At 42.1% G+C, this 12,908-nt stretch overlaps 1 protein-coding gene across 1 annotated transcript; it reads right to left on the minus strand.

Moving 5' to 3' along the window:
- Nucleotides 1-3,101: 3,101 nt before the first annotated feature.
- Nucleotides 3,102-11,531, minus strand: PSMD7 (proteasome 26S subunit, non-ATPase 7). The gene is made up of 7 exons (XM_066349206.1): nt 11,336-11,531; nt 9,215-9,306; nt 8,310-8,402; nt 7,245-7,342; nt 6,647-6,727; nt 4,808-4,899; nt 3,102-4,077 (listed from the first exon to the last, which is right to left on the minus strand). The coding sequence occupies exons 1-7, from the start codon at nt 11,407-11,409 to the stop codon at nt 3,639-3,641; spliced, it is 969 nt and encodes a 322-aa protein (XP_066205303.1). The 5' UTR covers nt 11,410-11,531; the 3' UTR covers nt 3,102-3,638.
- Between the last annotated feature and the right edge of the window lie 1,377 nt (nt 11,532-12,908).

Here is a 12,908-nt window from a genome sequence, read left to right on the forward strand (position 1 = left end):
TTTCTTGCTTTCTTTTCTTCTGTTTTCTTTCCTCACCTCTATTTATCTTTCTGAGCCACTTTCTATTTCTGCCTACTCCCCAGCAAGAATATCCCATTAATATTTTTGAAAGATCTTAACTCTGAGTAGCTCCTAGGCAAATATAGATAATGCCAAGAATTGAGTGGCATAGAGCCTAATCAATCAGGTGGTAGTGCAGTGGATAGAGTTCTGGGACACTGAGGACCCCGATTTTAAATCCTGAGGTTGCCAGCTTGAGCTTGGGATCATAGACATGACCCTATGGTCGCTGGATTTAGCCTAAAAGTCACTGGCTGGAAGCCCAAGGTTGCTGGCTTGGCTGAAGCTCCCCAGTCAAGGCACATATGAGAAAGCAGTCAGTGAACAACTAAGGTGCCGCAACTATGAGTTGATGCTTCTCATCTCTTTCCCTTCCTATCTTTCATGCAAAAAAAAAAAAAAAAAGTTGAGTGGCATAGAGATATTAGAGATATGCAGATCATATCTTTGAAGCGAAAGTAATTGTGTCTGGTTGAGTCCTTATAGCTGAAGGGTGCTCTAGAAATTGGAGTAGCTTTTGGGATTGCAAATTCCTGCTGGAAAGGTTTACTTTGCAGCTAGCACAGTGGAAAAGTAACACGGTAGCCTCTCAGTAAGAGTACTTCCCTTTTGTCCCTGTAGTGATTAATGGTCTGAGAAAAAGTACACTTAATTAGTTGGCCCAAAGCTGTTTCATTCTGAGTTTCCAGCTTTACACGAACCTGTAAGTTCAGGAATATTTCAGATGTTAGTTATCAAACCGAGCCAGCAACGAATAAATACCATCATCTCTGTAATGTGTGTAGCAGGAGCAGCCTGATCTCAGTAATGGGTTATTCTAAAGTCTTTGGCAGTGTAAGTGAATGGAATGTTACAATTATAGATATGAGATCCAGACTTGGGATCAAGCTTTCCCCAGGATTCTTTTTCAGTGTTTTCAAAACAACAAAAGTAGTTTAGAAATCTCACCTTGAGACTGGCTTTCAGGCTACACAAACGCAAGGTTTCATTTTAGGTGAAAGCCATGGTTTACAGTCAAGTCAGCTGCTATTTGTATAAGCAAGATTTCCATCAATAGCCTGCGATGCTCACCCTTCTGTGGAATGCCCTCATGTGGGCAATTTTGCCTTAGAAAATGAACCTAAGTGACTCTCTAGACTCTAGAGGCTATAAACTATGTTCGTTAGAAGTAGGAATTGAGGATCCTGCTAGGAAGGTAGGAGTCAGTTTTTCTCATACAGTATATCGGTCAGACTATTAAATACAGCAGGGCCTGTTTATTCACATGTTCTTCCATGCTCAACAGACATTCCAATTTATTGAACAGTGGCGAACATAGAAGTCTGCGGGCTTAGACTCGGGAGAGCTTTTCAAGTCCACACTGTACTACTAAAGGCAGACCTGAATCCTGTGCGGTCTCCGATTGCCGCTTGACCCTTACATAAAGGACCCACTCCTGGGGATGACATTCTCATTCCCCCCACCTGCCTAAAGCCCCAAACCATTGCCTCCTGGCTCTTTCCTACCCATTCCCGGGAGAGGGTTAACATTGCAGGTTTCCTTTCTCCCATCAGTCTGTCGTAAACATGGAAACCAAATCGCAAAACTTTGACACTTCTGTGACTTTAAGTACATCTCAAGCTTTGAACTATGCATTTTAAATTTCTTTTACTTGGTTAGATAGATGCACAACCATCTGAACTTTGAGGCAACAAACTTGGTTGTCGTTCTTCATTTACCATCCCCTTTTTCTCTTAGAATCTTTTAAATTGATTTTGACACAGCAAGAGAGAAAGGGAGGGAGGGAGGGAGAAAAGGAGAAGAGGGAGAGTGAGAAGCATCAACTTGTAGTTGCTTCACTTTAGTATGTGTCTTGATGGGGGAGCTCAGGCCAGCAACCTTGGGATCATGTCGATGATCCCGCACTCAAGCTGGTGACCTCGGGGTTTTGAACCAGGGACTTCAATTGTTCCAGGTCAAAGCACTATCCACTGTGCCAGCACCAGTTGGCTCTCTTAGAATCTTAATACTCTTGAACTAAACCCTCATGTAGGCATTCTTTTATGTCAGATAGAAGCTTAGTTATAGCCTGACCAGGTGGTGGCGCAGTGGATAGAGTATGGGACTGGGATGCGGAGGATCCAGGTTTGAGACCCTGAGGTCACCAGCTTGAGCGCGGGCTCATCTGGTTTGAGCAAAGCTCACCAGCTTGGACCCAAGGTCGCTGGCTCCAGCAAGGGATCACGGTCTGCTGTAGCCCCGTGGTCAAGCCACCTATGAGAAAGCAATCAATGAACAACTAAGGTGTCCCAACGAAAACTAATGATTGATGCTTCTCATCTCTCTCCGATCCTATCTGTCCCTATCTATCCCTCCCTCTCTGCCTCTGTTAAAAAAAAAAAAAAAAGCTGTTATACATCATATTCCACCCTCAAAATTCCACTAATGAGCTCTTTGGCAGGTCTGTGTAATAAAAATGGACACTTTTGTTAACTTTGAAGCACAACATTATGGAAATGGTTTTTGAGATTGAATTGATGTACAATAGTTGTAGTGCTATTTTATTGTTTTTAAATCTTTGGATATTAACCCAGATGGTAAATTAGAGTACTTTAAGGAGGTTCTAAATGCTCAAGAAAGGAAATTAATATCAAAGTGACTACTGTATGTCAAATGACCAAGTAAGTACCTTATTTAATCTGTTCCAAGAGGAGCCCTGAGCTTATTTTGGGGGAACTTTGTTCCATCCTCAGTAACATCCCCATTAACCTTGTGGTGTGATGTACTCAGACCTATGGCAGTAGTAATTCAGTGTCCCTTAGGGAAAACTCCTTCAGAGCATCACAGATGAGGAATGAGGCGGACTGGGACATAGGTCTTCTAGGCTGGGCTGACAACTCTTCTCACCACAGCAGGCTGTTTTTAAAGGAATGAGATTCTCTTTCATAGAAGATTCCAAGTCTCAAATAATTCTTTAAGGCAGCTTTAATTAAAGACTGTTTTGGCTGCTTCTGAATATAACAAACTGCCATTCCCAAGTCAAAAAAGACTAGAACACAGACTTAAAAACCAAGCCATTTAATTGTCTTTGAAAGTAAACAATACATGGAGCTACACCCCAAGCCCTGAGAATGCCAGAGCTACAGGCCCAAGTCCCGTGGTGCGGTATTCTCAACGGCGCTCAGAGAGGTCGGAACTCTGTGTTCGAGCCAGAGCACTTTTGGAATTTATGCATTCCATTTAGCAATTTTGCAAACCGCCAGAAACAGACCCCAAGAGTCTTTTGAGATGGGGAAATTTCAACTCTTGGTTTTACAGATAAAAGAATGAAGAGTACCAAAGATGTTGTTTACTTCACTTTGCCACACACTCTGAAACCTGAGCTGTCGCATCCCCGCTCAGAGCAGCCTGCGCTGCGGTTTAGGTACAGGACCAGTCCCTCTATCCATCGCTTCCATGTAATGCCACAGCAAGTGACCCGAGGCAGAGAGCTCTCATCAGTACAGCTTTTTAACAAGCACTTAAAATGAAAAGAACCCTCTGGCGGCACACAAGTTAGTTTATAGGAATTTAATTTACAAATTAAAAAGCTACATGTTTTATTTTTTCTCCTTTTTCTCTTCTTTCTTTACATCACTCTTTTCCTTATCTTTCTCTTTGTCATCTTTTCTATCCTTTTTGCTCTCTTCTTTTTCCTGCCCTTCCTTCTTCTCTGCATCCCGGTTGGCAATCTTGTTGTTGATGAGGTTGTGCAGGGCGACCACAGAACGGATCAGGGAGGCCAAATACACCACGACCATCTGGTCATTGGTCTTCAGGTAAAAGGCCTTGACAAACTCCTGCAGGCTGACGTCTGGCAGCAGGTTGAAGACATCCTGCAGCTGGTAGATGATTTGGTGGTTGATGGGAAGCTTGCCTGTGGCCACTTTCTCCAGGTAACTCCTGATATCCAAAAGCTTGGAGTTCAGTCCCTTCAAACCATGCACCTGGTTTGTAATTCGCTGGGAAAGAGTGCCCACAGTAGTGTCTTTGATGTCTCTGTAACAACCCACAGGAAAGGGCAGGAAAAAGCATCAGTGTACTTACTGAATTATCTCACAGGTTCTCCCAGTCTAAGGAAATACCCAGCTTTGTGGGGAGAGCAAGTTTTCAAAAGAAATATGTTACTTCTCCATTTTACAAAGATCTGAGTATAAATTGCCCTAATTTTATTTTCATTTGGAGGCTTATCTTTTATTTTTCTCATCACAGGGCATTTTCAAAAGAAGAGCTAAAATGAAACTATTTTCACCTAATCCCCCCCCCCAACAAAAAAACTCTCTCCTTCAACTTCCCTAACAAAGGGTGACACTTTCTCCACCTGCATCTATATGAAGTTGTGAGAAGTTTAAATCAGTCAGCAGTAACTTTTTGAACTGAAAGCAATCTTATTGGAAAACAAAACAAAAACAATGACCTTTCTGAATATGTCACGGTTATATAAATAGAGTATTTTAAAATAAAACCCATCCCAAGTAGATTCTCTGCAGAAAACCGGCTAGCTACATTCACTACAAAGGACACACCTGGAAGAGCACATGCCTACACTTATTTCATACGTCTGCTCCTGTCACAGTCAGCACTAGTTTCCACACATGGTGTACTGTCCACAGACATAAACTGTACCTCAGGACACTTAGAGATGACCCAGGCCTAGAACCCAGGTCTCTACTCCTCACACAGATCTCTCCCTTACAATGAGAGGTTCTGATGCCACCCTAAGTCTCACCGTAACAAGTGTTCGACTCCAACTTCTTCTGCTTCCTCTGCTCCAATTTCACTGGTCACATGCTCAAATGTTTTTGAGGTTGGAGTTCCATCCTGGGAGAGGAGGCTTAACTATAGTTATTCACTTACAAACAAACGGGCACAGGTTCCTTTCCACACCCTGATTCTTCTGCTTTAAGTCACATCACTTCCTGGGTACGTTACTGGGTTTCCATGGCAAGGGTGGGTTAAGGTGTGCTTTGAATCCTTAGTCTTCTAAACCAACGTCACAGTGGCCCTGGTCAGTGACAAACTCTGCTAGGACATCTTTAGCTTGTTTCCAAGGCAATTCTTGATAATCCTCTCAATCCCACAGTGGGGACGGACACTCAGGGAAGTTTGGATTAGGTTAATTTTTAAAGTATATAGTTTTCTAGAAAAGGCAACATACAGAGTATGTGTATTTGCGGCAAGCTCATGTCAAAAATATAACTTTTAACCATCGACTGTGCATTGGATCAAATAACACAAGAGTACGAAAATGATGCAGTCAGGAATGACTAGCTTTTTGGTGGCCTGAATTTATCAAAGGATCTGCCCAGGGATGTGGTTCACTGCATCACCTAGTGACTTGCTGGTGGGACCCAGGACTTTTCTTTGATCTAGTGCCAGAAGAGGCTGTACAACTCATTTATAAAGGCTACAGCCAGGCTGCCTGAGTTCACAGTCTGGCTCTGGCATGTATGTGATAAGGGAGCTACAGGACCTTGGGTAAGTTACTTAACTCCTACCAAGTGGTATAAACCTCAGCTGTTATTGGTGTGTGTACACACATGCATGTGTGAGTCTAAGCCATCCCAGATTCCTTTTTGAAAGAGGCAGGGTAAAGATGAACTTAAAAACAACTGTATAAAGATTGGAATGAAAGCCTTATGGCAACCGGACAATAAGCTGGGATCTAAGCTTCCTGGTAGCTAGGCAAAAAGACAAACAGGAGGATAGAGCTCAGTGCAAGGAACATTTGTAAAAAGCTAACCTAAAATATCTTCTTTCAGATTTAAAAACTGAATATAAGTATAAATACTACATAGCTAAGTCTTAAGACAGACTTTAATCTATCCCTCCGGCTCTGACTGTGGAAATTCAAGATTAAACTATCTGTAAACCCTAAGTGTAAATATTTTATGCTCCTAACAAAACATTTCCGCCTCAAATCCTACCCTAGAGACAGAATTCAGTTTTCCTGGAAACAGGAAAGATACACTTGGGCAGCTCTTTGTGTCTACACGGAAGGCACAGCTGATGGACCAGGAGCAGCTAGTGGATGCGGTGGCTGAGTACTCAGCTGTCACCTCACACAGGTGGGTCTTGTCATCTGGCTCCAGGCAGCTCTGATAGATTGTATTTGGACACTTAGGGATTGAAAATCTTCAAGGAGAAAGTAATATTGGCCCCAAGGGGCCCAACAATGGGCCCCCTTTTCATTCTTGTGTAGTTTAGGGCCTGTGTGGTACCACCCAACTAAGTACATTAGATTAAGGCTACGCTTACCAGGCTCTGCATTTACTTTGCTGTGAATTATCTCTGGGCAGTCATTTGACTACCATGGGCCTCAATTTCATTTGTAAAACGGGACTTCAGATTTCTATGGTCCTCTCATTTCTAAAATGTGGCTATTCAAACATTCAAAGGGAAAAAATCGTAACATCATAATATCAAACTGTTAACAGAAATCGACATCCTTTTCTTTGTTATAAAGAGATAAAGGATTTGTTGACTTGAAAATAGACCCCTCCCCCCCAAAAAAAGCACAGTTGCCTAATAAGTAGTAAATCTATTTTAGGCTTACAAGATGACTTACATCATGAACTTCTTCCACTGAAATGTATGCTTCTGTGGGTAGCCCCAGGTCCTTTGGCTTCACGTCAATGATGACTAATACCTTGCAGAGAAACAGATCTTAGCACCCCACCTCACACTGAGTGCACAGGAGCAACTGCGGCCATTCTGCTGATCAGGAATACTGCAGGAATTTCATTCAACCAGACATGTGCCAGAAACTCATTTTCAGCAAAATGAGTTTACAAATTATCATTTGCTCCATTCTTCACCTCCATTAATTAACAACTTGAAAGGCAAAATAATATGGTGACCAAGCACAAGGAAATCAGAGGTAAGACAGCCAACTTTCTAATCCCAGCTCCACCACCTGAGACCTTACTAAACCATTTTATAAGGAAGATAACTTATACACCTGGCACTTAGCAGGTATTTACTGTTGCTTATTAAATATATTGGGTTATTGTATATTACACAGAACCACTACAAATTAATATAAGATTACAGAGAAAAAGTAGTGAAATGATTTGCTACCCAAATCCTTCTTAGGATGCTCTTACTTTTAAGTAAACTGACAAAGAGTATATCATTCAAGAGTTTATAAGATAGAGTACACTCACTGAGTTGGGGCAGTATCTTTTCATGAGTTCATTGATGGCGATGTCATTCTTGTGTAGTTTAGGGCCTGTGTGGTACCACCCAACTATTCTTTCTCTGGCTGGGAAGGAAAAAAAATTAAGTGGGTTTGAACTGTTACATGAAGATCTATGTAATTCCCTCAAAAAAGGTAAGAACTCCAGCTGTTATGTTCTCTACTGTTTTCAGAATTCAAGACATCTACTTTAAACCTTGACTTATCAAATCTAAAACTCACAAAAGATAATTGTTGGAAAATAAGCAGCAAGATAAATCCAGACACACCCACATCTCAGACTAGTTGACCAGACCAGTCAAACATGAAAGCAACCAGAAAATAATTCTAAGGCAGTATATAATTAAGTGCAAGTTCATGTCACATAGACCAGTGGTCCCCAACCCCCGAGGCCGCAGACCACTACCGGTCCGCGGGCCATTTGGTACTGGTTGGCAGAGAAAGAATAAATAACTTACATTATTTCTGTTTTATTTATACTTAAGTCTGAACGATGTTTTATTTTTTTTAAATGACCAGATTCCCTCTGTTACATCTGTCTAAGACTCACTCTTGACGCTTGTCTCGGTCACGTGATACATTTATCCGTCCCACTCTAAAGGCTGGTCCGTGAAATTAAAACTGGTCTGTGGCCCAAAAAAGGTTGGGGACCACTGACATAGACTACAACTGTGAGTGCTGCAGAAATAAACACTTCCAAAGCACTGTGGTTGCTGTACAGAAATAAATGATACACAGGATGGAGAGATATATTTATCCTGGTGGTACTAAAGCTCTAGGGCAGGTGGATTTTATTTCATAGTTCTTTGCTTTTCTGCTGCAGAGAGTTAGCTCTCTGCCCCAAAACTTAGGTGGCTTAAATTGCTATTCTAGTTTCTTATTCTTGTACTACATCAGTCTTACTTACGTCTAGTTAAGGAAAGGGCCCTTGACATTAAACAAAGAAAAAGAAACCTTTAAAAAAGAAAAAATGTTACATACACAGATTTATAAACCAATGCTACAACACCTTAAAAAAAAAATCAAAACATACCATTGACCTTCTTAAACATTCCATACATGTTTTCCAAATAATCATGGTCTAAAAACCAGACAGAATCATCTTTGTCATCTTCATCAAAAGGGACTAAGGAGGAAAAAATATGTAAGATTTAGTTTAGGTGCCAGGTAGGATTCTAGAGCCCAAGTCACATTCAGAAACCCCTGTGCCAGATCTGATCCATGTAGGTGATTTGTACAACATAGCATTCAAAATATTTGAGTTGCTCTCATTAAAACTTAGAAATTTCACATAAAAACCCGGACTTCCAGTTTCTCTTGAAAAATCAGACCTGCTAACAACTGGCTAAAGCCAGACAAAATCTGATCCCTTTAAAAAGGACATGTTGTTCAGTTTGCTAAATGCCCCATCACTTACTAATGTTTCCTGTTTAGCAAATTAAATTACTATCTGGTCCTTTCAGACACTGGAATTAGTTACGTCTAGTCCAGAGGTCATGCCAGCAATTATTCTGTTCTTTGTTGCTGTTGGCTCAGTCATAAAATACATTGATATGTTCTTGTAAAGATTCATGAGAGAGGGAAACAGGTTTCCATCTCCTCCTTGGTAACCCATAACCATGGTTAATAGTGCATGGGTTTACAAACTATACCAACTATCTATTTTTATAAATAGTTTTTACTGGACTACAGTCACCCATCTGTCTGCATACTGTCTATAGTTGCTTTCCTGCTCCAATAGAGCTGGGCAGTTGCAATGGAGACTATTTCCTATCCACTTTAGTGTGTACCCCTTAGCCTTCCTTTATATACTCAGCAATTGTTAATCAGAACCCTGAGTTGTAGTAATAAATGAAAAACACAAAAGTTTCCTCCTTTTTTACTTGAAAGTTAAGACATTTTAACCGTGCTCAGAAAAATGTAAAATTTGTCTTTTACCTGCAAAACTGTTGGATACATCGAGTACTTTCTTTTGCCATGACCCCAAAAGCACACCAACCACACGCTTCTGGTTTCCAACCTTGCCTATGCTGAACGAGAAAGTAGAAGATCAGTCAGATAGGCACACAGAGCTGTGCCGACAATTAGATACTCAACAGGAAATATTAATGACTGCGTTTACCTGGAAACAAATCCCACTAAACAAATGCAATAGTCAGTTAGGTTAGTCCTTAGTATTAATTATAATAATATAATGAGTAATTCATGAACTCTGCAGTTAACAGTGAGTAAAAACTGCCAGTGTACAAAGTAATACAAGCCTGGAAAAATCTCCAGCTTTATAAAAATTTAAAATGGAGAAAATGAAAACTCTTGACCATAAGAGTTTAAACATGTTATTTGGTTGGTATTTGAAAAACACATTTATGTTACCACATTTAACTTTATTGTTTTTCTTTGCACCTTACCATTCTCCTTTAAACTTTCCCCATCTCTATCTTTGAATCTCTTCAGAGATAAAGATGCTAAGTAGAACCAGTTTTATGGTCTACTTGATAACTGTACTCTGGTACATCCATTCCATGTTGACAAGCCCTGCCAAATGTTACAATTCCTTGAACCAGGCAGGGGTGCAGAAAGTGATTCTGACCCAGAGGCATGTTGTCACTTGTGGTCTTTCTGAATGGCTGAATTAGTAGTCAGAAGTAAGCTGGTGACTAATCACACTGAGAGCAGGGCTGAAAGACTGAGAAAGATTTGACCTCAGAATTCCTATCTCCACATCAAACCTCAATGATTTGTCCTCAGGAGTTACAGTGTAGCAAGTGAGACATAGACACAATACAACTCTATGCACAAAGGAAAGACAGAAGATACTATGAAAGGAACTAGGATTCCTCAACAGTTGCTGGCTTCACATTGGCTTAACTGAATTATATGATTGGGCAAATTTATAAATACTTACTAAATTTGGGGTTTGCATCAAAGTTAAGGACTCTGTATCCCTGGTAGTTCTGATTTTTGGAAATCTTAGGCACTGAAATTCCACACTTCCAAATTAACTTCCACACTTAATGGCTTTTCTTTAGATCTACAAAAATCCTTTTGTCTTTCATAGAACCCTACATTCATCACCTGACACAGCAGTTAGCAGTGCCTACCAGCTCTGTGCCCTTAACAAGTGTTTGTTGAGTTTACAGAATAGAACTGAAATGGTGACTAGCCCATTAGCATCTCTACTATCCTAAGGGAGAAAAACAGTAATTCCTGTACAGTGGGAAAGCAAGCATGTCTCGTTAGGCTTAGGATTCTACAAAGCAATGGAACTGAACTGGGGACCCTAAACCTCACCGAGTCTCCAGTGTGTTTTTGGCTCTGCCTGAATCAGGAGTTATACAAAGCAAGGTGCTTGGGAATGGGAACTTGAAAACTGTGACTCTACAGCAGTTGCTCCCAACTTGGTCTTTACATTTACCAATTCACCTAATTATCTTGTAATACACATGAACACGTGTAACAGGTCTAGCGGGATGAACAACTTGTAAAAAAGCTAGAGAAGGCGGGAGACACATCTGTGGATGTTACCTTATTCATTAACGCCAAAGTCTCCCACTGATGTCACTTTTAAAAGAAAATCTGCCACCTCATCTACGTTCTACGCTATCGTTAAACCAGATCCCTGCTTACAAACTTTCACAAGTTAAAACTACAGCTCTTCGGAGCGCTGAGCCCAGACTTTCGGTGACAGCCTTCGAAGGCACGGAAGCTAGAGCCCGAAGGCTTTCCAACGACACACACTAGGTGGAAAGAGGAGGATGAGGTGACAGATAGGCACGAGACTTCGGGGATCAGGGGCAATTAAGGTTGCTCCCCACAGTCTGACAGCGTACGGACTAGGGTAAAAGAAGTGGGCAGCTCAGGCCTCAGAATGCCGGCGGGGCTGGTGGGGGACGATGCTGGGTGACCAACCGAACCGAGGTTGGTGTGGGTCCCTCCGCGAGGCAGGGCAGCCCGCCGCCCATCAGCGCTCCTGCGGTCGGAGCGCTTCTCCCAGAGCGCCCGTGACTCAGCAGTGAAGGTGCCGCCGGCCCCATAAGCCGCCCCGCGCCGTCCGCTCACCGGTTAAAATGATCCACCACACTGAGCAACACCAGAGGGTGGACCACCACCTTCTGCACCGCCAGCTCCGGCATCGCGACACACGCCGCCCGCCAGGCTCCGCTCTCCGCGACCCGCAAACACAGGTGGCCTACCGCAGTAGGCAATCTCCCGGATCCTCCAGGCCCCGCTCCTCCTCTTCCGGCCCGGCGGCCGCCGCGCGGCCCCTTCTTCCGCTCCCAGCGTGCCGCGCGCGCCGGTTCGGGCTGACGCGCCTGTGGCCGCGGGAAGGAAGGGAAGTGCCAGAGCAGGGAGGGGCGTGCCTCGGGTGACTGGCTGCGAGCTTCCCTGCTCTTGAAAGCTAAAGGGACACTGAAGACTGATAAAGGTTGAGTTCCTGGTATTTGGCCTGTACCGTTCCCGGCGGTAGCTTTTTGCCTCAGTGCCCTCTCAGCTCCCTCTCATTGCCCCTCCCCATCTGAAGACTAGGAAAAAAAAAAAAAAAGACTAAGAAAAAGTGTAAATAGTAATGACTAATATTTACACTGTCCAGAAAATGTTCACTTTTGCTTCAAGTCACAATCCTCCAGTATTTCGGGAAAGAACTAACTTTAAATCTCTGGCATTAAGGCGTGCGCCCTTACAGTAGATTTGGTCATTTATGTCTCCCTCATTTTATTGGGGAATATGTTCCTTCATCGTTACTAGGGACACTTTGCTGATAGCCAACCGTACTTTATTTTCCACCTGCCTTTATATTACTTACCGTTCTTCTAGGGCTAGAGGAACGCAGTTTGTCCCTAGAGTGAGACCGTGCAGTCTCATTTTCAAATAACAACTTAGAAAAGGGTTGAAGAAAAGATGGAAGGAAATAAGGCAATATGTTTTGATAGCTAGGAAAGAGGAAAAAGGAGACTAAATGGGGAAATGTAGGCTACAAGGACTTCAAACTTATTTGCAGACAGAGGCAAATTGCTTAAAATCATACAAATTTGTATTTCTAATTTTAACTTGCTGTTTCCTCTAAACAAAGGCAATACTTCGGCCACTTGAATCATTCACTTACCGTTTACCCTTTCTTTAAACACCATTTACCTTTGTGATATCAAAAGGATCTGGGAAATGACCAGGAGACATTGGCTCTAAGCCTACTTTCAGTGTAATCAGGGAGCTTTTGATATTATTTCTGGGTCCTACCCATCACTTTTCTGACAGGCACTCTTCCTACTTTTGGAAACACTACTTTGGCTTTTCCTCATTCCTTTTACTGTTACTGGTTTGGCTATCAGATGATTGCTACTACTTCTTAAGGTAACAGAACTTTTAGGTTAGGAAAATTTAAGCTGCCCTCCTCGTGTGATGTGTTAAAAGCTTGCTTGCTTGTGTTTAGTGCCTGATTGGAAGGAGATATTCTTGTTTCAGCTCTTATATGATGTAATTCCACACAAAGGTAGACGTGCAAATATTCAAGAAAGAGCTGGTAAGGATTTTCCTCCCTAATTTTGTAAAGATTTCATAGCTATCAGAAGATCAAAGATTGGTTTTGGTTTTTCTTATGTGTCAAGGCTTAAGCATTGGAGTCTAAAGAAAGCAC

Source organism: Saccopteryx leptura, chromosome 9 (genome assembly GCF_036850995.1).
Source record: "Saccopteryx leptura isolate mSacLep1 chromosome 9, mSacLep1_pri_phased_curated, whole genome shotgun sequence".
Lineage (NCBI taxonomy): Eukaryota > Metazoa > Chordata > Mammalia > Chiroptera > Emballonuridae > Saccopteryx > Saccopteryx leptura.